The sequence below is a fragment of the Apostichopus japonicus genome, chromosome 11 (genome assembly GCF_037975245.1).
Source record: "Apostichopus japonicus isolate 1M-3 chromosome 11, ASM3797524v1, whole genome shotgun sequence".
Classification (NCBI taxonomy): domain Eukaryota; kingdom Metazoa; phylum Echinodermata; class Holothuroidea; order Aspidochirotida; family Stichopodidae; genus Apostichopus; species Apostichopus japonicus.
The window spans coordinates 24937226-24964460 of record NC_092571.1 but is presented as its reverse complement, the minus strand read 5'-3'; the positions used below and the strand labels follow the sequence as shown (position 1 = coordinate 24964460).

The window sequence follows — 27235 nt, the reverse complement described above, 5'->3', positions numbered from 1 at the left end:
TCTGAACACTGGATAATGAAGCCAAAAGCAGGGTTAACATGAGTTGAGAAAAAGCTGTGTGTATATGGTCTTGTAGAACCATAACTTTTTGCTGCCTAATACCCCATTGGGTCCTTCCTCAAGATGTAGATTGCTGCCCTTTTATGAGCAATCCCACAAACTTAGGAAGTTCTACTTTGTCTGTAGAATGCTGTAGGTATCCAGCGTCCATCTACAGAACCTTGCTAAGATCTGCTTGTTTATTTTACAAATGATTCTTCAAAAAAAAAATTCTCATTTAGATCATTCCTACTGTATTATTCTTTAACTGAAATGCATTGTTTCAATATTTAACATTTTTTTTATACCTTTAAATTGATGAAGTGTTAACTATTTTCCACTATGCATCATTTGGGGGTGGGGGGGGGGTTAACTTGCAGCAAAAATTGAAACCATGGTACAATATATCCAGTTTGAGCTCAGTTTCAATAAATCCAGTTGACATACCCAGTACAATTACCTATTCTGTTTGCCCTTGTTCTTTATTTTGTAATTCAATATTGCATTTTGGCATCCACATTTTAAATTCCTACTCTACTCTGCACTCTTTAATACATTACCTTGATTGTTGTTTATCCTCTCCGAGCATCATGAACCTGTTACCCTGAGAAATTTTAGCCTCCGAGGAACCCGAGGACGACTTCCCTCCTCCTCCACTTCTGCCTTTGCCCCAGCCCCCTAAGGAGCCCGGTCTGCCACCTGGACCCAACTGTACATTATCATCAATGGTTTGCTGAAGAGTAACAAAGAAGGATTATGCACCAAACATACTAAATGTGAAAACAACAGTGAAATAAAGAAACTTCCAACTGGTGGAACACAAGAGGGTCACCTAGTGGGATTGGGGGGGGGGGAGATCCCATTTCATTTACAAAATGGTACATGGCACATGGTTTTTTATGGGCTCAGGGAATATGGCAGTTTGAGGATATGGTGTATTGTGTATATGTGGGTAGGTTTAGCAGGGTCAAAATACACTCATGCCTATGAAATATAACTGAAGTGCATACCTTGCCACATAATTATAACAAGTTTAATCAACACTCACCCTTGTAATATTAAGCTTGGCTGGGTTGTCAATAACGTTTTGTTTGGTACTCCTGTTTCCTGCGACAGTATTCCATCCATCGTCCTGGTATTTCTCCATGCACCCCAGCCTTCTATTTGACCAATGTTGGGGAGCTAAACGAGCTGTAAGTTGCTTCTGTTCTCTCCTTTGCTTTTCCATCTCGGCTTCCTTTCTAATCTGGTCGATCATAACTGGCTTGGCTTCATTTCGCCTTGGCTTCCAGTTGTTCTGTAATATATCAAAATGGTACCATCAAGCAAGTGTGTTCTACAATGTCGTCGCCAACACACATCGGTAGAAGCATAAATGGGATTATGCATAATCACTGCCTCGACCCGGTAGACCTAAGGCTGTATGGTTTCACTAATGTCAGAAACCAGCTGAGTCAAAGTGAGCTTTCACTAATGATGAAGTGTTTAGTTCATTCAACTATATTCAACCTTCATCAGTTAGTCAAAGGCCCACTTATTATTCTCATAAAAGTTGTTTTTATTACCCATGTGTGACAAGTTCAATACTATAACAGAGAGCATTTTACAATTAACTTCCCATTCTCTTACCCTAGGTTTACCTTTACAAACTCTTAGCTAGTAGCACAGACAGGAAAGGAAGTCCTCCTATGTCACACTTCCCAGAAAGATGACTAACAGTTTCTATTTACAAACCATAAACATAATAACATACTTTCAAACCTCTTAAGTCCCAGTAAATCACTTACACTTTAACCTCCAGAGTAACTCTCTACAACAGAAACCCTACACCTTTCTGTGCACCGAATATCTGATGTCTTCCAATAAAATAACTTTCAGTATGATGTCATTCCCATTGATGTCATAGTGGGGTCATTTCTTAGTAGCTTAACTTCTGTTTCAGGTGAAAGTTAAATATGTGGGTAGAGGAACTTACTGTCCCATCCTCTGTAATCCATTGTCAAGAGTATATAAGATGTAACTTTCACCCATATTAGTCAGTGTGATTCAACCTGTAGGAGCCGTGCTTAGCACAGTTCTCTCAAGCTAACTTTTCCCTGACACACTCACTGTACTCAGTAGATATATCTAGCCAGTTGAAGATCTAAAATACCGTTTAATTCTACTACTTGTTCATGTCCTTATTTCTGGTTTACATACCGCGACAATACCATTGTTTCTTATTTACAAATAAATCTGTACAATTTACATGTACATATTTGAGTGTCTGCTTAGATCAGTTTCATGGATTCTTTCTACATTGTCCCAATTTCAAAGTAAAGCACAACTGCTGTGTAACCAAGGCTTTGTGCCAGCGACAAACAGCCAGAGCATGGCCATAGACACGATCCACAAGGCCACAAGTTTGTCATCTAGGCTATGAATAGGACCACTTGGTACTGCATATTTCAGTGGCTAAAGCCTTGCCTGGAACTGCCGTAATCATGGGAGAACTATGAGACAATGCAGACTAAGAGATCTACAAATTAAAGGCATCGTTAATAAACCAATACAAGCAACCTCTGAAGCTCTGGCGGGTCTCTACTGCAAAAGTTGGAGCTAAATGATGCGTTTTCTTCGCTTTCAAACAAATGCAGAATTTTCCCATGACACAATGTCCTTCAAGCACAAGCCCCTAACAGATAATACTACAAACAAATACAAATAAACAAATAGTACAACAAATACAAACAAACAGTACAATCCAACAATAGTACAAGCAGATTGTATATAGTTGAGTTTGTCTCTTATCATGCATAAGGTCTCAATCTTTTATCAAATGGAAACCAAAGTTTGCACATTAAGAGTTTCTCTGCCCTCCATTACTAGATAGGATTCTTACAAAGGGGAATCATACCACGAGGGTTGGAGCTTTAGTCCTGAGTACTTTCTTCGGTTTATATGAAGAAAATGTTAAACTTTAAAAATAACTTTTGCGTTTAAATAACGTTAACCAAAACATACAGGTCAGAATGGGAACAACCTTTTGCTTTACAATTTGCAAGCAATAAGTTCATGTTTGTTTGGACCATGTTTCCAATGCTAAGAATCTGTATACAAACACTGTGATAAATCATTACAAATTCAGCTTGCATAGCTAGCCATGTGTGGGGAAATAGGATCTATTTTAACTTGTTGCTAGGCAACTAAGCAGGATGTCAGGCTCCACGATTTGTTTACTTTTTGCGTTATCGGGTCACTCGGGAAGGATAACAAGCAGTTTCAGGTTTTATCTCCAAAAGCACATTGTCTCGCTCTCTTTCCATTTGCACATTGAACATATAACACACTCTATGTCTCAAGATTTCCGTTGTAACTTACCTGCAAATTTTACTTTATTCCTTTGTGATTTCAAGACCACAGCTATGTGAGACTCACAGCTAAAGTTCTGTTGCATCGCATTCCTCCACCGCCTCTTGTTTAAGTTATTGTGTTACTGTAAGATTTGTACATTTCACTGGCTAATCATACCCAGTGTGCTGTTGCCGAACCGTTGCAAATAAAAGTGTTCAGAGGACTTTTCTGTTCATGTCATTTGTTGGTCCCACTACACATGTCAGATAAGTTATTTCCTGTAGAATTTTAAATTCCAGAACTTGTGCTTGCCAAATCAAAACAAGACAAAACCCTGTTGATGAAATGTAGTAATATCCACCTTACCTCTCGTAGATCCTTAAGATCTTGCAGCATAAATCGTATCCCAGAGGAAACTTTCTTTTCTTTGATAATTTTGTCTACTTGGTTGAGGATCTGATCCATTAATGCCTGCAACACGAAGGTAAGAACAGGAATTTCGATACCATTGCTTTGATTAGCCCTTCCAACAGTAAATAAGTGGATTATCAAGTCCATAATTTCCAAGTGTAATTAAAATTGCATACGGATAAACATATTGGTCTGACTTCCCCCACCCTGATAATTATATAGCTTCATTCAGATCAGAATTTCACACTTGCCAACTGAAAAATGGAAAACATCGGGGTTTTTCTGTGCTACTTACTTTTTGAAGTGAGCTTTCACTAGATGAGCCTACGAAACAAATTAACTACAACATTCTTCTATGAAATAGCATTGAAAAAGTTTACAAAATCAGCTCAAACTTTTCTGCTTAAACAAGCTGCACACACTTGGACACCAAAAAAATTAACGCCTTAGTTTAATCAAACTGTTATCATCTCTACCCTAAACCAACCTCCTCATTTGATCTAATAACCCCAAACTGAAGCAACCTACACAATACACCTTCCCACCATCATTCAAGTTTCTCAAAACAGTTTGCTCTCTTCCTTCATTGAACACTGCTTGCCACATCATCCCCTTCCCCTCCCTCTTCCCCTCGTCCTCCCCACACTTTCCCATAATAGATTTTCAGAAAACCTGCCTTGCCCTTTTGATGGTCAAGACAGTGTCCGACAGTCGATACCAGCACGGACACGCACTCTAAGGACTCTTCATCGTTAGCCTTTAGTAACAGGAAGATGCAGCCTTGCATAATCTTCTTTGTCAGCAGAGATAGTTTGAAGAGTTCTCCGATGAATCGGATATTGCCAATAATCTGTTTCTTAGCAATCATCTGTTGGTGCTCAAATTCTGCTAGGGCTTCTTCTTGTTCTTTTTCCTTTAACACGTAATTGAAAAGGCGAAAAATGTGAAGGATAAAAGAGATGAATTACAGATATTCTTGGCATCTCAAACAATGCAACAAGTCTAGTGACAGCGGTCCAACAAACCATTGAATGAGTGAGATAATCAAAATGGTCGGGAAATGTTTCACATCTTTTTGTCTGGGAGAAACAGATTTGAAGTAAATCTGGTTCAGATGAAAATCCATTATTTGACTTTTTTCAAGGAGAGATGCAAAGAAATGTACAGAAGAAAACTTTCGAATGGTATCTTCAAAACGGAGTTACATTTTTGGGGGCCAGTTTGACCTAGTCCATCACAGACGTAGAAATGACATAGACCTATTTCTCCATCAAAGACTCCGAATCGTGAATGAAATGACAAGTTTGTAACGATGGTTGTAACTTAATTCCTTTCTTTAAATCATACAGAAGAAATCAGGTGGGTAGGAGATGTCTTACAGACAGAGCTGCGATCCTCTTCTTCTCCATCTCCATTTGTTCATTACTTCTCTGTCGCTCAAACTGTTTCTGACATTTAATTATAATCAGTTTTCTGAATTGCACTGTGCCACCATCCGCCTTAGTCACCTCAATCTAGAGAAAACAAAGGGGAAACAATAAAATCTTTAATGAGCTGCTGGAGAGTGAAAACTTGTAGAGTTTCTGACAAACTCACGGTGAAGCAGATGGCAAGTTATTGATTCCAGCAACAGTTTGACACCAAGACGACAGTTTTATTCCCTAGATATACTACACACAACACTGGTGTCTTTCATTTCATTAAAAACTAGACTTTTGTCTTTGTTTTGTAAGTTTTGATGAATAACGTAAAAATGACTTTATGAAAGTTTTTTATCTTCTTTCTGTCTATTTGGCTTTCAAACATGGTACTATACCTTGAAGCAAACAGTGAGTTCGCACAAGAAAAGATCTAGATCGTAAAAACGATTGTACAAGCAATGATCATACAAGGAAAGATGTACTGTAAGGATTGTACAGCAATGATTGTACTAGAGTGATTCCTTGCAATGGCAATTGCTACCAGAATAGGCTGCTACACCTCACAAAAAGGTAGAGTCGTAAGGAGTGGTGATGGGGCATAGACCTGGAGGTGGGTGAATGGGAGGGGAGGGGCAGTGCTAAACTGTTACCACTTAATTGGCTAGGTAGATGGGAAAGTGCAACAGTAGAGCCCAGAAAGGTTAGAGAGGTCGTGCAGTATATTCATCATGCTACCTTTCTGTCATGGTGATGTTATTGAATTATGACTAGGTTCAATGGTTCACAAAATTAACTTACATTTTGCATGACTCTGCACATGTTTGCATATGCCTGGCTGAAATCAGGTTCCATTATTGCCTGAAAACAAACATGGATCGGTGATTTCAATCAATCCTGAGGAAAAGTTATGGTTAAGCGAACAAAAAAAAATCAGTTCTTTCCATATTTTGAAATATTTCAAAGATTGATAGTTACAACTTTTAATGGAAACACACTTCCAGCTATCACTATTAGTGACAGAAATAACAGTCATGAATAAACCTCTCCCACTCCCCCACCACCACACGCACCCTTATCATCCCACCCTTGACAGCCAAGAGACACAACCCAACCATCATTCTTAGTATATGTGATAGAGATAACTTTCACGAACAACTTCCCCAAACAGCTAAAGGAAAACAAAATGTTATTCCATTCGGGAGATAATCACAAATTGTTCACGTTTCTTCAGAACAGTCTAAAATATGGCATCATTGAGCCATGTGTGCTTCATGTTTTTTGTCTTCTTATATACTTCTTTATTTATTAAAAAAGTAATATTTTTATGTAAACAAGATGGGTTTTCTAATAATGTCAAATCTAAAAAGTGGAAGCTCTTAACATGACCTAAATGATGGCAATGGTTTCAGTGTCTACAATTATAACATTTTACCTGGAAAAAATTAAAAAGACAAACATAAAGAAAGTGAAAGGTTTGAGATCCTAGTAGTAGCACTATGAAATGACAGATTAACAAAATGTCCGCCCCAGGATATGTGACTTGTAAACTACGACATCTATCAAACATAGCAGCATTTTGCTAAGCTGGTTTGGGGGAGTTGATCTTCACAAAGATCTTCTGTCATATAAGATAAAAATGATGGTTGGGCTTGTGTCCCCTTTAAAGGCCAAATTTCAGTTGAAGCAAATGCACCATTTTTGCTTTGTTAAATTGACGAGAGCCTTTGTGACAATAGAAACTCTACAGATATGAGCATTCTAATGACCAAGAACCTAATTGGTGACTAATTAAACTGATGACCATTCCGACCGACCGAGCCACGTAATGTTTGCACAGACATGGGCGGCAGCCCTCAGCAAAACTTAGAAATCTATTAAGTTACAACTGCTCCAAATAAGGAAGACTTTAACCCTTATAATACAATCCAAACAATGTTGTGGCCAACAGATAGTGGAAGTGAACCATCTAATGGATTATTGTTCCTGGTACAATTTTTGAGAAGTATCAGAAGTAACACATTGCCTTTCAGATGACTATCTTACCTTTAAATATGCTCATTAAAATCATCATAACTCTGCCAAAAGAAACTTCTTGTACTTAAATAGGTTCTATTGCAAAACTTAGGCTACAAGGTCTGATATTCCTTGCAATATTTTATATACATAGAGAAAAATAAATGACCAACCTTCTTAAATACAAGGTCAGTGACCCCTGTCAATCTTTCCTCTGAGTTGATGGGTAACTGCATGGTTTGGTCCATCAACTTCTGGAAATTTTGAGGAGTGAGTTTGTTGAGGATACTTTTGAATCTTCTCAATAATTCCTGTTGGGGAGGAAAAACGAAGAAAAAATTAACTACAGCTTTTTTCTTCAAAATCAATTCAAAAAAGGCAGTTTTGTGAACTTCCTAAAATTGCTTATAATTACCTTTCGTAAATACATTCTAACTAAATTTATTCCATTTGTCAACACATTATTTCGCCAAAGGGTGCAATTAGCTTGTAGCACGCCTAATAATTAAATGACTAGCATCTTCAGCCTTATCCTACATGTTATTATATAACTTATACAATTAGGCCAAGTACATAACTAATACAAAAATAACAATAGGTTTATTATCTATGATAACAACATGTGGAAAGTTTAAGCTAGTAGGATGATGTTTGTTTCACAGAGCAGAATATTTTCTCAAGGCTATTGTGGCATTCTCTGTTCAGGCTTATTGGATAGCATGAGAAAAGTATGGCTGCAAATTGAACCACCAGCTTTGGCATGAAGAAAGAGACTCACTTCATCATCATGTTTTCCTTCTGGTGCCTTCTTCTTCTTAGAGTATGGTTTCCAGGCGTTCTCTGAACGCCTAAGCGTCTCCTCCTGAGAGGCAGAAGGCCCCGGTATGATCTTTCTCTCTTTAGACGGTCTGTTATTGCCCTGTGGATAGGAGGGATCTTGCTGGTTATGAATTTGAAGAAAGAAAACATGCGTTTAATATGCAGACTTTGTCTCTACTGCAAAAGTTGGAGCTGATTGATGTGGTTGTTCTTTCGCTTTTCAAATAATGCAGACTTTTCCATAATATGAGAAGGGAGAGGGTGGATTAATGGTCTGTTGAGCTTGAAATAACAAGTACAAACCTTTGGTGGGATACTAGAAGGTGGACCCTACACTTGCCACCTGATAACTGACTATATGAGGAGGGAGAGGGTGGACTATTAACAGTCTGTTGAGCTTGAATACAAACCTTTGGTGGTATACTAGAGGGTGGACCCTTCACTTGCCACCTGATTACTGACTATATGGAGAGGGGAGAGGGTGGATTAATAGTCTGTTGAGCTTGAAATAACAAGTACAAACCTTTGGTGGGATACTAGAGGACCCTTCACATGCCATCCAGGCCTACATATATGGTAAATGGTCTACAGTAATATTTCCAATTCACAACCTGACTATCATTTTGTTTTTTGTTTATTACTTACGTTACATCATTTGACTTTTTTTGTGCACATTAGAAACCTAACACGGTATTTACGCTTCCATTGCGCACAAGCCCATGTACCGTCAGGGGTCTTTACAACCAATTATTGTTTTTACGGCAGACTGTATAGGGACGCATGTTTTCTGAGCTGACACAAACATTGTTGAGGTGTTGCGTCCCAGGGTCGCAAATTTTAAAATCCTTAAGTAGCATTACTGTTTCTATCTATTAATAACTGGTAATTACTGGCATACATGATATCCTAGACCAGTTTCTTTTACTCACCATTGAATTCATTTGTCCTGCTTGAGGTTGCATTCTGTACAACAGTGCTTGCTGGTGATTTACACTCATTGGTTGTTGTCTTCTGATCTTGTCAAAAGTGTGAAACTGAGCCTCCACGGTTTCTTGATTTTTCTGCAATTTTAGAAATGAAAATGATAAATTAAATGTGATGAAATTAAAAATGATAGTCCTTCTATAAACTAGCACATCAGGCACAGCAAAATCCAAGACTGTTTCTTTCACAAATGATTTCAATGTTTAAAATGTTTCATTTCAGCATCATGAAATAAAAATATACAAGTGAAAAAAACTTATCAACTGTATTTATTTTAATAGATACATACCTGATTACATGAATACAATAATATCAGAAAATCAATAATTTACATACTCAGTGACAATATTTAACAATGCCAAAGGGGCAAACCTGTATATTTCTGTAGAAAGTAAAATAACGACTGAAAACTGCATTCAATTATAAACGACTGGGTTAAAGGCAACTAGCTAATTTGACTAACTATTTTAAAAGCTTGCCAACTAATTATACCCAATTCACAATGTGCAATGAACTATGTAAAAGTCTTGCCTCTGTAAACTGAGGCAAGGACTTCCGTGAAGACCACGAGAGCATACGGATATATATTTTGTTAAAGTAACGCACGGACTGTGTCGTCTTTATTAAATTATTTCGTTTACTTTATAGTTTTTCCAAGTGTGACTGGCAGGTCCCTGATATTAACTTCAATTTAAATCCGGCCAGCGTCTACATTTCTTTAGATAGTCTCCACTCTCCCCCTCCCTCCCCCCCCCCCCAAAAAAAAAGATAAAAACAAAAAGAAACATCATCAGAGTCAATCAGCATAATATTTAAATGAGTAGAACAGATTGAAAATGTTTTTATATGATAACATCGTCTAATTTTACACTGCCCTACACGTACATGATGTAACAACAGTTAATGAATGATAAGTTAAATTAATCATGAGTTATAATGTAACTTACTTCATTATTATTTCCTTGTTAATGTCGTACTATTGTACACAGTTAAAGGTCAAATAAAATTTGAATGGGCAAAGGAATTATTGGCTTGAACAGTTGTGTAACCTCCTCCTTGCAATATGAAATAATGAAAGGGCATAGGCCTGACGTTTCAATCCTAGCAGGATCTTCGTCAAGGGCAAACTGAACGTAAAACAGATTATGGACATATTTAAAATGAGACAGACAGACAGACAACTAAATTGGACTGGTGAACATTGAACAGAGTAAAAATAGACTGAACAATGGAGATGATACAGCTAAGAAAAGAAGAATTGGCTATGGATAAAGGTGCAAAAATAGTTACTAGGGTGATAGGGGAATGAAAAATCCATTTACACTCCGCACTTGCTATAAATCTAATACTGAGGGGCGTAGGATGGTATGGTCAATTTTAACTGTTCAGAGTGTACACAGTATGACCACATGTTAATGTATGAAATATTAATCCTTACCTCTTCAAGGTCATTCAAATCACAGAGCATGAATCTGGTTTGAACAGAGAAATGCTTTCCCTGAATCTTGTCATAAATCCTCTGGAAGACACGTTTAAATAGATGCGACTGGAAAATAATGTAAGGATGTGTCAAAAGAATATTTTATTGTTCGACAAAACACACCTGTAGGAAATTCTTAAATAAAAGAGCATATACTGTAGATGGTCATGCACAATGAGGATAAAGAGCAGTAGGGGAGGTGAAGGCAGGGGAGAACGAATGAGAAAAGGCGGCGGAAATAGAATGAGGACAGAGAGAAGGCATATGAAAAGGTTGAGGAAATAGAACAGAAGAGGGACGAGGAAGGGAGAGGAGAGAGGAGGAAAAACAGCAGAAGGGAGAAGAGGCAGGGGAGTAGATAGAAGGGAATTTTAGCAGAGGGGTGGTGAGGCTAGAAAGAAGGGAGGAGGAACTAGAGCAGGGGGGTGAGGCAGTGGAGAAGGGAGGAAGAAATGTAGCATAAGGGGGGTGTGATATGGGAGATGGAGGAGTAAATATAAAAGGAGGGGGCGTGGCATGATAGGGCAATGGAGGAGTGAGAGGAAATTGGACAGGGAAAAGGGACATGTGAGCAAGGAATATATGCATACATTTATATAAATATATGTATTTTTAGGCTACAATATAACTTGCAAACAGATAATTACTTTTTCCAAATTGTTCCTTTCAATGAATCAACTCAATGCCACATACTCTGGTGTATCAGCTTAAGGACTATAACATACATAGTTGCATGTCAAATGAATGTCAACATTATCTTTCAATTAATACATTTTTTCCTCTTCTGTCTTATATAGCGTTTATTAATGGGTATCTTAGACCCACTCTGTCTTACATACCGTTCCAAGACTTTCAAGGTGTACGAATGAGTTCTTCAGTATTTTGGACAAGCATTGCCAAGTAATCTCTGTGTTATGCGCCATCAGTGCATGGATACAAAACAGGAGAGTATCCGAGGACAGGACATCTTGAACAAAAAGCTGGGAGAGAAAAGAACAAACAGCACCCAGTCCATTCCCAGCTTCCTTGCCAGCCATCGACTTCTGTGAGAAATGTTTAAAGAAAAAAAGATTAGATTTAATTAATCTCTTTGCTGAACGAGTAGAACTGAGGTCTCAGGTTGGTGTTCGAATTTCTATTACCGTATAAAGGGTTCCTAGCATAGGATTACCACATTTGCTTTGATTGAAGAGATGGACAGTTCATCCTAGGGGAGGGGTCTAATTGAGAGACGGCTCCCCTTTCCATATCGTGAAATTGGTACATTGACATTAACTGTTGGTACTTTCTAGTATGTAGTCCACATTACACAGCTTTCCCCATTTAGCTGGTAGGGGTTAACATGTGGCCATCACTCATGTTTCCGAAACAGTCACATGTAGTGATGATGCACATAAAAGTGTTGTCTAACTATTTTACTTTACATATCCCAAAAACAGAAATATTTATCAGTACCACAAAAACAGTTTTGAAAATAGTGATTACTTAGTTTCCTGGTGCGACAATATATTTTATTACACACTTTCCTGCAGAGTTTGTCCTCATCTCTCACCCTCCCCCCACCCTTTCTCTCCCTTTGATTCAATCTTTTGAAACTACCGAAAAGTACTCTTATGCGACTTTTAACATTGCAAATTGCCCAATTGTTGTGTGTATGTGAGTATATTCTATGAAAATTGCTCTTGTTATTTTAATAGGTTGGCCTTTCATTGAAAAATAATTAAACACTTAATTTAATTGAGAAGCTGAATCCACACAATTCTCTTTGTTGGGAAGATTCAAAGTGATTTTCTGTCTTGCTCCCATAAAGCTTCATAATAAACAGCCCCTCAAAGTCTTCCCCCTCCTCATGTTGATTCAATCCTCTTCTGGCTCCCCCCCCCCCACAACACCCCTGCTGCTGCTATCAATTTAGCTACTTATAAGTGCACGTAATAGTAAACTCAACAAGCAGTGCTTTTACCATTTGCTCTCCTTTTTTCTGCTTCTAAAGTATCTCTGTTAAATGAAATCCAGCTCTTGATTGCATCACATCTTCAAAGGTCACAGTTGTCTCCTCTGTGCTGGAACCAATGTTTTTAACTTCAAACTGTCAAAACAGGAAACATGAAGAGAATGGGGGAAAAACAATTTTTTAGAGGTTAAATCAGAAAGGACAAACCCTAGTTGTTTATTCCGGATTATTTGTTGTGTGATTCTGTGCAATAAGCTAAAAGGTATAAACAGCAAACACGAAGGGAATGAAAAAAATCACCAGCACATAGCACCTAAAAGTAAACAGTATAATGTATAGCTAATAGCTTGCTGGAAAATTTTACATCAAAATTATTTAAATGAATGAGGTATTGAATATTCCACTGTGAGTGAGAACTATTTGGTCCAGCTAGTATATTTGGAAATATAATATATATATATATATATATATATATATATATATATATATATATATATAAATAGGCCCTAGACTTACTTCAAGCATCATCTTGCATGTATAAACATACAAATAGATTAGGTCCGATGGTTCAGCCGAGACCTGTGAATCCAAAAAAAGAAAGGTATGTAACCCTCTGTATATGGCTTTAAAAGGATTTTTTAGTGAAAAATGGGATTCGGTCCTTCCGGTCATATCATTTTTTTTTTTTTTTTGGTCTTTGTATCACCCTAGACATTGCCCTGTGATGAAGTTTAGTTTCTGTGATAGAGTGCTTGTTGGCGGGTCCGGCCAGAAAACTTGAATCTAACACTATAACTTAGGGTTTACGGGAGAAGCAAATCCAATCACCTTTATTGGTTATGGAATATGTACTGTACCTGTGTGGAAAGACTTGAGCAAGTCGAAAATAGGATATCATCTAGTCACACTTACTTGAATTTTTAATAAATGATAATAATAATAATGGTGATTTATTAGGGGTGCATATCCACCCGGAAGGGTGCTCAAGGTGCGGGAGAGAAAGGAAAAAAAGAAATAAAAAACAAATGAACAAAATAATTATTGTTTAACATTGAAGAATGCTTGACGCATAAGATGAGGTTTCAGTACGTTTCTTTAACGAAGTGAGGCAGCACAACATCTGAATTTATTCCTTTACTACAAGGTCATTTCCTATAGATGCTCTTTGATGTTGATGTGCTAATTCTTCCAGTAAATTCTGATTTCTGGGTATGTTCATACCAGCAGTAGCAACATGGAGCAAAATGCCTTTGCAGGACAAGATTGAGAGACAGGTTAGCAGGTCTGACCTGAGGACCTTTATAACTACTTGTGATGCATGTACTTCCCAAAAGTCTCTGAGTTCACATTGATCATAACAACCTACAGATTGCAGGTACACTCTAGGTCCTTGAACAAATTAAAAGGTCACCTCCACCATATATATAGGAAGAAGATGGTATATATATATTTTGATGTTACCTTTTCAAAAATGCAGTTGACAATCTGAGCCAGTGTATCCTCTGACCAGAGCAAGGACTGTATCTTGAGTATTGAGACTTGATGCTGGATGTTGTGAGGAGTGACCTCTCTGAGAAATTCCTCAAAGGAATCCATCTACAACACCTATGGCAGACAATGATCAATACTAAATATCTTAGAGTTTCTTGAATTTCACTTGGAACTGTGGATGATATACCCATCAGGCTAATCAATAAACATCATTTTTGTAAAGTCCTTGAAAATTTGGACCATTACTTGTAAAAACTTAGTGTTTCTTGAGAACTTAATTTTCTGTATGAGACAAACTTTTATAGATAGTGGTTAAACCAAATGAATAAAAACAAGGATTTCACTGAATAAACGTAAACACCTCAATGCCGTCAAGTTGTGATAATGTCAAGGGAATATCTCTGTGGGACTTATTTTGCAGCAAAGTTGACCTTGAAGACTTGAGGTCTAGCAGCTAAAAAAAGTGTCAGCTAAAAAAAGGTCTAAAAAAAGTGTCTATAGGAACATATAATTTAATGTATTGTAAAAACTCATTGTGTTGATAACAAGTTAGTAATTTGATATAATTATAAAGTATTGATGCATACAATCTATTCAGTAGACTGCACCATGTGACGAAGTTACTCCCTCCAAAATTGGCCAGTATTTTATCTATTGTTTCTACTTTTATCAAAATGAATGTGAATCTAGCTAGTAATGCAAAAGCTAGGCATGTAACATCTATAGATAATGAGTAATAGTTAGCGGTTCAAAGTCGGTAACGGCGACATAATTTACCCCACCAAGATACCTAGGTAGGCCTATACGCTTAGGCCTAGGTCAGTAAACATGTCTGGGATCAAAGGCAGGCAGTATAAGTTTGAGCTGCCGCAAATGGAAGAATCTAAATTTTGACTTACCTGAACTTTGAAGTTCACTTGTTAATGAAAACAATGGCATATAGTACCTGATCTCTGGATTAACAAGAACTAGTTCACTGTGGTAGAAATACTACAAGTGCCGGAATGCTACGTTGTATTTTTGACATCATATTGTGGGTATATACTTTGACGAAAAAAAAAAAAAAACACTGTCGAAATGGATGCTACATATAGAAGGGGAATCCCCTTTATTGCACAATAGCACTGTGTTGCGTTACTGTGACCGAAAGCTTCAAACTGTGTTGTAATGGCTATTGAGCCATTGAACGCCATTCAGGCTACAATTCGTAAAGAATTTGCTGCACATTATAATGACATGGGTGTATTAATGAAAAATATTTTTAAAAGGGGAGGAGAGGGGTACTGGAGGGATTATGAGGGTGTTTATCAAGGGATTGGTTTCAAATATAAGATATGTGGCAATAGATATGTACGAGAAGATATTTTCTTAACTATATGTTCTAGTATGGAATAGTTGCTTGGGTTTCCAGGGATTATTGCTTGCTGGTTCTTCAGTGGTTTGGTATAATAGTGTAATGAAAAGGTAATATATCTTTAGGATTTCGTAGATAGTTTTCCTTTTGAGTGTCAGAGATTAAAGCATGAACCCGTAGTATTTTTTTCAGGATTTTTTTAACAGTGTTCCGTTTAAGTCTAACAAACATATAATAACCGCTTTATAAAAGAATGTGGCACACATCATTTAAAAGTATACAAGCAGTTAATCTCTCAAATTCAGTCATGACGCTGAAAGCAATGAACAATCAAACTTCCAGTCGAATATAAGATTGAAATTTTCAATTTTGATAGGAAGCTGGGTTGGAGAAGAGAGAATTAGCAATTATCACAAAATCAAGAGGCACAGAATAATTCCAATTTTTTTTTTAATTCCTGGACGTAGACGGGGACGGTACTCTGTAACCAGGGTACTTGGTTACCAAGGTACTCGGTAACCAAGGTACTCGGTAACCATGGTACTCGCTCCCTCGTCCCTAATCGCTCCGCTTTCGGGAGTGCTTTGCAGCATTATAAGTATTACTTTACATCAAATATTACATTTCTGGTTGAGGCATTCAGTTTTTGCATGAGAGAATGTGAAAGGCACAGTACGTAGATGGATGGACGGACGGACGGACGGACGGAAGGACGGACGGATGGATGGATGACCATGATTCATGTTGGATGACATAATTAAAACCAGCTGGCCTATCAGCTGAGATTTTACGGAAAATCTATTTGGAGAATATGGTTTATTAATAGGAATATCACTGTCGATGAGAGTATAAACAGGAAAACGATCTGTCATATCATCAATAAGAATTCCAGTAGTAATTGGCCTGTTAATTAGTTAGATTAAGGTCGATTAGTGTTGCTGAAGATTCCGTCACCCTAGTAGGTATCCTTTGAAGCGTGGCTTTTCAAGGCAAACGGTATCCTTTTCTTCTTTATTCTTCTTATTCTTCTTCAAGTTTTCTTGAGTCCAGAGAGGCAATACATAACACGTCCTTTCACAACTAAGTTGTTAATTATATTTTGTATTACGGTAGCTTGTCATGCTTGAAAGGTGTGAAGACTCGCGCAAAAAGAAACGTCTAATGCCGGTAATCTGACCTAGTTTCGAATGAGGTGTAACAGAGGTGTTAGACACCACCATCGATCCCAGATAATACGCACACAACTTACTACCTTCGGTAATTAGACACTTGTGTACAGTCAGTACATACAGCTGCGGTCAATACCCACAGTACAGTGTGCAAACGATATCTCTGGACATCTCAGGTCCAGCTAAAGATAACAAGGTATCACGTGTCATTACTGTCTGCATTTTGTAGCGACAAGCAGAAAACTTCACTTGCAAGCAACGGAAAGTTTAACTTTTTCAGAGCGCGGCACGCGGTTTGGGCGATGAATACATTGAAATGAAACGAAACGAAACGAATTGAAATTTAACGAAATGAAAACATTGATGTATATGTCAAATACTATTTGAGCTGTTGAGTATAAAATCAAGTAGAACCTAACTATTGATTTTTCCAATATTCAATTATGAGTTTGTAAAATGCTTTATATATGCTAATATCTTAATGATCTTTATCTTAAGTGTATCTTCTTTTCACGACGCGCTTACTTTGATTAAGGGTTCTTTGTATTCATAAAATAAAAATATAAAAGAAGTTGGTGATAAAACCGTAAATATTAGAGAAAACACATCTCACTAAGTTTAGTTAATTAAAATCACTAACATCAGTCAATTTCAGTAAATTGTTGTACATTTATGTAATCATTTGTGGTAAAACCAGTGAACGATTTGAATATTTGCAGTCATAGTATAGAGTTTGGTTGAACTCATCGCGTCCTCTTTTGATCCAAGTTACACAACATGCCATTAGCTAGGTTGATTCGCGATAGACAGAATTCATTGGTAGTATAGTTAATATCAGTTACAGTGAAACCATAAACGAGAAAAGGAAATTATTTGTTCTTTTCAGCTCAATTCCCATACTACATGTTCAGGCGCGTAGCCAGGGGGGGCGAAGGGGGCACCGCCCCCACCCCACTGAGCATATTTTTTGGATGTTTTTATGATATCGCTAGTAATTTCAAGCTTAGATGCAACTAACAAGGCCTGGGAAGTGCCATTTCCAGCGATCTGGGAGGCATTTTCAGCCAAAATGTTCTTGTACGATTCGCGCCAACTCATGGTGGCAATACGCTTAGATAGTTTTCAATGCAGAATCTACTGCTCAGATAGTTTGCCTACAGGTTCGCCCCCCGCCCCCCTTGCAAATTCCTGACTACGCGCCTGTACATGTTCATTTATTTAGCGGTTTTCGAATAAATTAATTATTCCTATAAAGTTGTTGAAATATCTCGACAGTCTCAAATTGTTCTTTCGGTGGCACATTTCGATGATAGGAGATATTATATTTTGTGTCTTTCTTCTCATTTCTGTTATAATTTTGCCTGCTGTGAGAGAATCCAAAGGTCAAGTAGATCAACATTCCTGTGTATAGAAGGAGATAAAACAGGACATCAATTTATCTAAGAAGATAAGACATCCTGGCTATGGAAATAGCCATAAGTAAATTTTCTTGTTTGTTAAGGATATATGCGTTTTGAATAAGTGTTGTTCTTTTCTTCATAACACTTGCTGTATAGTCAGCCTAACTGTGATCATTATTGGGTGTTCTTTACTCATGTGCTATGAATATTCATGTCTTCATGAATACATTTTGCTATACAAAATATGTATGTAAGAATATTGACCTGGGCAATGAGACATTGGATTGTCTAATTTTATTGGACAAACCTCAAAATCTGGTAATAATTGAGATTGTCAGAAAATCCAGAAAAAAAACTGTTGAAAACGTTAAGAAGAAATCAAAATTTGGGAGATTTGTATTGTGATAGGTAAGTGCAATAACCATGTGATTTTGATTCTGCTCGTTTTGGGTGTCTGTACTCTCGTTACTAATTCCCTTCTAAATTAGAAGGGGGTCAGGTGGGTGTTTTGAGTAGGTAGAATTGATCGGCCTGTTATCAAATTCAAGTATACATTTATACATTGATAACAGATGACAGGATGTGCATATATAGAACCAACCTAGCAAGATTCAAAGACGTTTCCTTAAAACTACCGTACCATCGATAGTGTGATAGCTTTGCGAATTGTTCTTGGACACCATAGCATACCTTTACTCGATTTGGTCTAATATTACGTGGTTGTTTTTCAGTCTTTGTTTTGTCTTTAACATTAGACTATATTTGATTATTTGATCGATTTGAGATGTGTCGAGCCAAGATCTATTAATTAAATTTCACTTGCATCTTCAATTTCTCACATTTTTGAATAATTGTCTATATATAGTTATCAAGTTAGGAATTATGAGTAAACGGGCACTAAATATTCATGAACTTACCGACTACCAGCCACAGTAGAGATCTTACCCAGGTGGTTGGCGGTATTTGAAAGAGGAACAATATGTCGATGAATATGCTTATTAGGGGTAGCGTTGGCACAAACGGAACCTGTCATAGGTGAAATGATGTCACGTGAAGTATTAGGTTAAAAGTGTTTATTATAAGCATATACTGACAATGAGGCTAGGCGAGGAGGAGGGCCATAGAGGAGTGATACAGAAAAGCAGAGGGTAGGGTCAGAGGGTAGGAGCAGAGGTAGGGCAGCGGGTATGGGCGAAGGACAGGATCAGGAAGGCAGTCTTCAATGAAGGGTACTGCAAAGGGAGGTGGTTGTGTGAGGACAGTAATCTGATGGGCAGGTATATATAGAGAAAGCTAAATGGTAGATGAACAGTTTTCAAAATGGCGCTGACAAGAGACCGGGTGCAGGTGGATATGATGGCAGAAATGGAGGAGGGCAGCTATACTTAGGAGGACATGCTGGGGCGGGGGGGGGGTGCGGTACGGGATAGAAGAAAAAGACAGGTCTGCAGTTTTACAGTAGGATAAGGCAGAAATACACCACCATGGTTATACTTCCTGAAAGGTTTTGAATTAGCAACAGTGTGATGAACATATTATATTGATTGTATTTCAATGGTTTTCTCCTTTCCATAGTATCAAGATACATGTGTGGCATCGTACGTGGACTTGCTAATAACCTCGTTATCTTACAGACACACACGTCGCTTTCGAAAAATGTCAAAATGCGAGACCAACATTACATTTTCAGTCATATTACTTATCATCAAGCTATTAAGAATATACCACATACCACAATGTTCGGGAGGAGGGGGGGGGGCGGGTGTAGTCGAGACCCAACTGTAGCAGATATTATAGCCGATGTATGTTTCTCACAAACAGGGAAAACAAGCAAGTGTTGGGAGAGGTATACTCTGCGCGGGGGAGAAACTGCAACCGTTTACGATTCTTCTTGTTCTCCAGCAGGGATTTTCAAATGATTTAACACACAGTCCTAGTCGGATCTAATGTACAAATCACAAGGCATTCGTATGATTCTCACACAGGCTTATTCTCGTAGCGATTTTCAACACAATATGACATATCAGAAGTAGGTATTACTGTGAAGTAATATTCTAAGGGAAAAATTGCTATTTCGGCTGATTTCTTTCCCGTTGGTATTGATCGTAGACTTACTTCTGATTTCCACGAGTCTGCGTCTGGAAGTCCCCTCCTCCTCCTCCTGCTCCAACACTTAGCCTCCTCCCCGCCTCCCCTTCACTCATTTATCTATATACGCCCCTCATTCTTTTTATTTATTTGAGCTTTCGTCTACCTTTCTCCGTATCACAAAAACGTATACGTTACTGCCAAATATTAGTACCAAAATAGTAACGGAAATATTTTTTAGGCTTACTAGTCATTTTCGATTCCTTATCAAAATGTTAATATTAGTTAGCAGATCTATTTAATTACATCTTGTGATATTTAAAGGGATATTCCAGTGAGTGGTGACAGTCAGTTTAACATCTTGAAGAAAAATATATTCCACACTGCTACTCGAAACCGATTCTCAAATTCTTTTCCCTAACTCAAACTATATTTAATTGCAGTGTAACATATTTTGACAGGGCTATAAACCCCTCTTACTCCAGTATCCGGGAGTGTTCATAGTAATTGTTAACAACAACAAAAATAGCAATAAATTTTTTATTGATTTATCCTTGGAATTTGACATATTATGAATGTTTGCATAGCTGTCAATATTCTATGCAAAGTTTTTTTTTTCGTTTTTTGTAGACACATTATTTTAACACTCTGTTGTTAGAGTATGATTTCGCGGACGTAAATATGCGGGAAATTTCCCTCCATTTTGTAAACCAATCATGTCTGTCAGCCACTGGAACATTCCTTTAATACAAATTGTAGATTACCTCACTAATACCCTTTTGTCGTTCCCTTTGGTAATGTAAGTATATCGGCAATACAGAGACCAGCGACAGGGCTAATAGGATCACCTGTAGCACAGACCAGACTTTCGATTTTGATAAGACGAGAAACCCTGTGCTAGTTACCACCGCCGCAAATCCAACTTGGAACGCGATTGTGGACAGTAAGCAGGTCACAACAACAGCTCCCGGTGAAAATCGTCCAATTGGATCGAAAGCATGATGTAAATCTGCCTTTAACGACCCTGGAATATTCAAAGCGATATTACTATTGTTAAGTTTTGAATTCCTTCCCACCATTTGAAGGGGATTGCTGCCCTCAATTTCGTCGTCGCTACTTGGCAATAGACGCGATAGTTCTGTTTCTAAGAGACCTAATTGCTGGTCGTCTGGTTCTGCGGTAGAAAATAATTCTATATTTTCTTCAGCTGTGCTTGTTTCCTCATCAGTTTCTTGCTTGGAAAGAGCGTCTCGTGAATTTGATATTTTACCATCGCTCTGCTTGGTCACTACAGCCTTGTCGATTGGTTCTTCAAAAATATCTTCAATGTCGTCTTCATTGGTAGGTACATCTTCAGTTACTTTAATAACTTCAACTCGGTAAGGAGTGTAACGGAGGATTATAAGTGCCACACTCACCAGGATCAGAGAACAAAGTATACCTGCTGATTGAAACTGCTCGAAAGCATGTACTTTGATAAACATGGTCACCACGACCAGAATGAAACCAAATATCAACGTTTCTTTCAAGCTAAGACGTTTCCCAACAAATGTATCTTCATCTAAGCACGGGAATAAAAGACCGTCAGTACACATTGAAAGAAGTATCCTTGGAACACAAAATATGTTGATGATTACCGAAGAGAAAACAGTACAAACGGAACCTAAGCCAATAAAATATCTGCCCCACACAAGACTTTTGTGCCCTGTGATGCTGAATGTTTCAAAGTAAGCTTGACCGGATTTAATATGTTCACTATTTACTGCCAAATTAAGCGAAATGGCATTTAAAACGTACGTTATGACACTAATAATCATGTAAATGGTGATGGAACGCGGAATGTGTCTTTGAGGAACTTTAACTTCCGCTCCAAGCGCACCGATAGTATTGAACGCCGTAAATGCAAAATAACACGGAAGAATTCCGCGTATTACCCCAACGGTTCCATAGGGTAGAAAGCCTCTCTTATGAGTAGAAAAGGTTGTGTCACCTGCGGTCACAATACCAATATATATCGTGAAGCAGACGACAGCGAATTTAAAAACTAATAAAGTCGAAATAACCTTGGCAGTAAAATTGGCGCCAAAATAGACGACCGCTATGGCTGCAATGATACATATTGATCCTAATATGTTTGGATAGTCAACGATGTAATCATACGTCCACGGCGTCCCTTGTTGGAACGTAGAGATTGTTAAGTTTTGTATCTCGTTGTCGGTCAGTTGATCTAAGGTATAACTACACATCTGTGCCATAGAGATGGCTCTCAGAACAAACTCCAAGATAAGATTCCATCCAACTAGAAATGCGATAAACTCTCCCATTGTCACATAAATATAATCGTAGGACGATCCCATACGAGGTAATTTAGCGGCGAACTCTGCGTAACACGCTGCAGGAATGAGCGCGATTAATCCAGCCAAAACGAAGGACAAGACAGTGCCAGGGCCTGCTACTTCTTTGGAAACGTAACCATTGACTAGAAAAATACCAAAGCCTAGTGTCTCTCCAAGACAGAGGAAGACAAGGCTGAAAGTAGAGAGTTTTCGCTTGAGCGGAGTTTGTAAGTTATAATCGACGTCCCAAGAGTCGAAAGGCTTTCTACGACCGAGACGAGAGACTTTCTCGAGCACGCCATCCATACTTTTAATATATATTTCGCTGAACCTGTAAGTAAGCAAATAAGAAAAGTATATATATATGCATTCATATATATTCATTCATTCAGTCAGTCATTCATTCATTCAGTCAGTCAGTCATTCATCATTTACATGTATTTTTTTTACAAAACAATTGTACAAACATTGAACTGCGTACGCAAAATGGGCGTAAATCTATGAATATAAATGTGTTCATAGGTTTGGTTGTTCGATCTACATATTTCAACGAATTAGTTGCATTTTAATACACCATATATTGCTTAAGTCGTTGATGAGTTGTTGCCTAGGGTTCAGATCCACCAGAAGGTTAGTTTAGGCAGAATTTAAATATGTCATAGACCAAGAAGTCCAGCCACTTTCATTAATATGCCTCACGTGTTTAAAGGGTCACTTCTCAAAGATTGAAAATAGTATATAGAAAAAACAACAAGGATAGTTAACATTTTATTTCTAACGGTCTCTATACACATTAAATGTAATTTTGTGCCTAAAGTGATCCCTTAAAGGGTGTGCAGACTCGCGAACAAACAAATTTCTCATGCCGGTAATCTGACCTAGTTTAGAATGAGGTGTAACAGAAGTGTTAGACACCACCATCGATCCCAGAAAATACACACACAGCTTGCTACCGTCGGTAATTAGACACTAGTGTACAGTCAATACATACAGCTACGGTCAATACCCACAACACAGTGTACACAGCAGCGTGGACATCTCAGGTCTAGATAAAAGATAACAAGGTATCACGTTTCATTACTGAATGCATTTTGTAGCGACAAGAAGAAAACGTCATTTGCAAGCAACGGATAGTTAACTTTTTCAGAGCGCGGCACGCGGTTTGGGGCGAGTCTTCAATGACTTCAGTAATGTTATAATGCTCATACCAGTGGCGTAGGAAGGTACTTTTGAGTGGGGGGGGGGCTGAAGACTGATGGCCGGCCTGGGGGAGGGGTCTAAGGGGAGGGGGTGTCCCCCTCCCCTTTGGATTTTTTTGCATTTCCAGGTAGCCTCAGATGCAATTTGGTGCAATACAGCACACTTCAACACCCACTCCATTTTGTAAACTTAGTTTTGTATTTTCACCAGGCCTTAGATGCAATTTGGTGCTCCAAATGAGATTTTTTTTTCTCATTTGGAAATGAAAAAGGGGTTTTCTGACTTGCGAAGCGGGGGGGCGGAATGATACTTCCGCCCCTCCACATTTTTCACTGGGGGGGCTGGCGCCCCCCCAGCCCCCCCCCCCCCTCCGGTTCCTACGCCCTTGGCTCATACTGCAGCATACTTACTTCAACAAGGATAAAATCAAACCTTTCAGGCGAAGCTTAGGACAGCCTGCCAAACACGTCCTGCATAAATAACAATATCATAATTAGCTGCCGTCAGACACGTTTTCACGCGGATCGTCGTGGTGTAAGTTACAGTATATGTACGATTCTTGGGTAATCCATTTACAGTTGTTGTCAAAGCGTCCAATAGGATGAGCAAATTTCCGTTACAAATAAATCCTCGACTAAAGTTAATCTGAAGTTAACTCTAAAGTTAACTAAAACGTATCACATAGGCTATGTATTTTACCTTTTATCAGGTTATTCCTCCAATATCGATTTTCCCTGGCTTTGAAAGTTGATATAAAGTGTATAACAAAACCCCATAGCGTAGTTACCGCGTACCATGTACGTATGTTACTAGTTGAGATAACACGTACGACCGTGTTTCATATAGGCCTACATTATGAACTGTCTACAGTGTTACCCTCTATACGCGTTGATATGATACACGCCTGGTTTCAGTTTTGTGCGTTTGTTGTTAGCAAATCTATTTTTCGGGAGCACCGAACCTTCAAGGATTTGGTTATAGATACCCTTCGATATTTCGGTTCGTTTCCCAACAAAAGACGACGACGACGCATTTGGTGGAAACGCAGGTCAATGAACAATGCTGCATGTACAAAGAAGGGTCGTTTAATCCCCATATACATTGTAAAGTCTGTTATAGTATGTGGATCCGTAGCGTCCCCGAATGTCGTACAAGACAGCAAAGGAACATTAATTGGCAATTAGAAAAGACCAAAGATTCCTATGCTCTATAAGCTATATCATATGCTCTATACTAACTAAGCTATATCCTATGCTCTATACTAACCAAGCTATATCATATGCTCTTTACTAACTAAGCTATACTGCTCTATACTAACTAAGCATCAAGCTCTATACTAACTAAGCTATATATCTTATGCTCTATACTAACTATAGGCTATATTCTATGCTCTATACTAACTAAGCTATCCTATGCTATATACTAACTATAAGCTAACTAAGCTATATTCTATGCTCTATACTAAATAAGATAACCTATGCTCTCTATACTAACTAAGCGATATCCTGTGCTCTTTACTAACTAAGCTATATCCTATGCTCTATACTAACTAAGCTATATCCAACCCTTGGTTTATTGCAATCACAATATAATGATCATGTTGGCGAAAATATTGGGTCCTGCATGGTTAGGATAACCTGAGTTGACCGGCTGAGACTGAAGACGGAATCACAATCGCGAGTGTCCTGTTTGCGACAAAGTTAAATTCATATAGGTACCGCACCACAATTAATTGCTCCCATTGACTTACACGTTAAACTAGTCACTTTCCAAGGCCGATAGAGCACAGATAGAAGTTTTCAACTGACATGACCATTTAGATTTTGAGCTAGAAGAGCTCAAAGTTTATCATAGTGCTCCCCTTCCCATCTGCCAGCTGTCGCTGCGGAATCTACTTGTTTCACCCAAGATTATTTCTAAAATACCTTAAATCACCTTCAATCCTCCAGATGTTTAGACCATCAGTAGTTTATTATCATCTTCTTAAACAACCAAGCATAAAAAAGAATGGTGATGACTCAGAAAATGCCAAAAATCCCAATACAGTCGGGCACTTTAGGGCTATTTTCCGACAATGGTTAACCTCTCAGGCGGACGTGCACTACTCTAATTGTGGTGCGATACCTTTATAGAACTTACAATTGAAGAGAGATGACGGGCTGTGCTGTTGTACCTGTACTTTTAACAGACAGCGAACGGTGGCATCGAATTTCACTCTGAATCCACTTATAGTCTTCTTTGAAGAGATTAAGAAGCAAATATTTCATTTGGTATTTCTATCTTGAAAATGTCAACTGTGTATATTGTCTCGCTATATGATAATATTTGGGCTTTGTACCGCATATCCGATAAACGCTGGACTAACTATGTTTTAATTAACATTGTTCCATTATTCTTTAAAAGAGTACATAATTTCGCATGAAATCCCTTCACCGCCGCTTTCTCGGTTGTATCGAATGAAAACTGTGGCGTGATCCCTGGTTACACAGAATACAAGGTACTGTGTCTTCTGAATGGAGGGCGCCCTTGGGAAAGAAATGGCTATAAAGGGATCAGTGGCGTCGTGCCTATTGGGGCCCGGGGGGCACAGGCCCCCAAAGTTTGTCAAAGGTGTCATAAAATTTTGTCATAATTTAAAAAAAGGGTTTTCGAACAATGTCAGCAACTGCATTTCTTGTAGGGCCTACGAGAAATGGGGCTTCTGTTGACTGCTTGGTCAATGGTTATTAATTGTTGATATTCAGTCAATCGAAACAGTTAAATAATAACTGGTTGATAACTAATAAACCAAATGTGCCATCAACGCTGCCATTGTTGAACAATATTATATATACGTAGTCCCAGAGTAAGTGCAACCCGTTACCTTTGCCAAAGTCAGTCAATTTTCCATGAAAAAATGGCAAATTTTTTAATTGTTTTCTAAGCCTGTAACAAAGTTCGGAAATTTAAGATAAATGTAGTGAACAGAGATTATGGGACTCCATGTGAACTTCTTCTTAAGTAATGCAATCAGTTCGCTAAAAGGTCCACCAGAATAAATTTTCCTCATGATCTGATAGGTATAGTTTCGAAAAAAATGAATAATAATAACCATTTCAAATAGAGTCACAATTAACCTGGAATATAATCACTTCGTTATCGCACGTTTGACCTTAGGTTTCGCTACTTTCGCTTTTTCTGCCCATGTTTTCAAACGGCATATATGCTTTTTCTTCACCCAGTCACGACTTCTCACGGTCATGGGCGGCGATCATGGATCAGCCAACACAAAAATGTTTCGATTTCTTAAATTTTGGGCGCTTCTGGGAGACGAGGAATTGGTAAACTGAGGAATAAATGGCGATCACTTCCTTCGAGAATTTTTCCCAAAATAAAAAATTGCCGGAAATTTTTATCAATGTTAAGGGGTGTTGCTTACTGCCATAAGGCACGGGAAGTGCCGTTTCCTGCAATCTGAGGGGTCTGCCAGACGAAAAATTTTCTTGTACGCTGTGCGCCAACCTGTGGTGGCGCTCCGCTTAGATAGTCATCACCTGCTCACGGGCCCCCCAAAATTTATTTTCGCACGACGCCCCTGAAAGGGATCCCACCAACTAAGGGATGAATAGCTCAGTTGGTTGAGCGTTGGGCTTGTAATTTAGAGGTCGCTATTTCGAATCAATATCTTTGCTCTTTTCCATTGTCTAAAAATTTTCCACTGATTTTTTCCATTGTTCATTTACTTAGCCTTATAAATAAATGCT

General features: G+C 38.2%; 2 protein-coding genes across 3 annotated transcripts in view; both read right to left on the bottom strand.

The window, feature by feature from the left end:
• Positions 1 to 15002, bottom strand: part of LOC139975646 (eukaryotic translation initiation factor 4 gamma 1-like) — a 39170-nt gene extending 24168 nt beyond the window's left edge. Inside the window, exons 1-15 of one of the 2 annotated variants that reach the window (XM_071983731.1) lie at positions 14845 to 15002; positions 13916 to 14059; positions 12971 to 13033; positions 12464 to 12589; positions 11340 to 11543; positions 10459 to 10566; positions 8966 to 9097; positions 7996 to 8157; positions 7391 to 7528; positions 6003 to 6062; positions 5163 to 5297; positions 4460 to 4696; positions 3739 to 3843; positions 1088 to 1336; positions 600 to 772 (exon numbers count right to left, since the gene is read on the bottom strand). In XM_071983731.1, coding sequence (XP_071839832.1) covers positions 600 to 772; positions 1088 to 1336; positions 3739 to 3843; positions 4460 to 4696; positions 5163 to 5297; positions 6003 to 6062; positions 7391 to 7528; positions 7996 to 8157; positions 8966 to 9097; positions 10459 to 10566; positions 11340 to 11543; positions 12464 to 12466 — 1706 coding nt within the window. In that variant the 5' untranslated portion in view covers positions 12467 to 12589; positions 12971 to 13033; positions 13916 to 14059; positions 14845 to 15002. The remainder of the gene's footprint in view (positions 1 to 599; positions 773 to 1087; positions 1337 to 3738; positions 3844 to 4459; positions 4697 to 5162; positions 5298 to 6002; positions 6063 to 7390; positions 7529 to 7995; positions 8158 to 8965; positions 9098 to 10458; positions 10567 to 11339; positions 11544 to 12463; positions 12590 to 12970; positions 13034 to 13915; positions 14060 to 14844) is intronic. The other variant, XM_071983732.1, reaches the window with a different exon arrangement.
• A 1802-nt stretch (positions 15003 to 16804) lies between these two features.
• On the bottom strand, positions 16805 to 24490 carry LOC139976142 (cationic amino acid transporter 4-like). Its single transcript, XM_071984595.1, has 4 exons — positions 23903 to 24490; positions 20721 to 22623; positions 18786 to 18894; positions 16805 to 17869 (listed from the first exon to the last, which is right to left on the bottom strand). Exons 2-4 carry the CDS (start codon positions 22596 to 22598, stop codon positions 17706 to 17708), a joined length of 2151 nt encoding a protein of 716 aa, XP_071840696.1. The 5' UTR covers positions 22599 to 22623; positions 23903 to 24490; the 3' UTR covers positions 16805 to 17705.
• Between the last annotated feature and the right edge of the window lie 2745 nt (positions 24491 to 27235).

Coding starts and splice junctions, on each gene's coding strand:
- LOC139976142 (XM_071984595.1), bottom strand. CDS start 22,598: ATGGATGGCGTGCTCGAGAAAGTCTCTCGTCTCGGTCGTAGAAAGCCT. Junction 18,895..20,720: donor GACAAAAGGGTATTAGTGAG/GTAATCTACAAT, acceptor CACCTATGACAG/GTTCCGTTTGTGCCAACGCT. Junction 17,870..18,785: donor TCTACTGTGGCTGGTAGTCG/GTAAGTTCATGA, acceptor TTCTATACACAG/GAATGTTGATCTACTTGACC.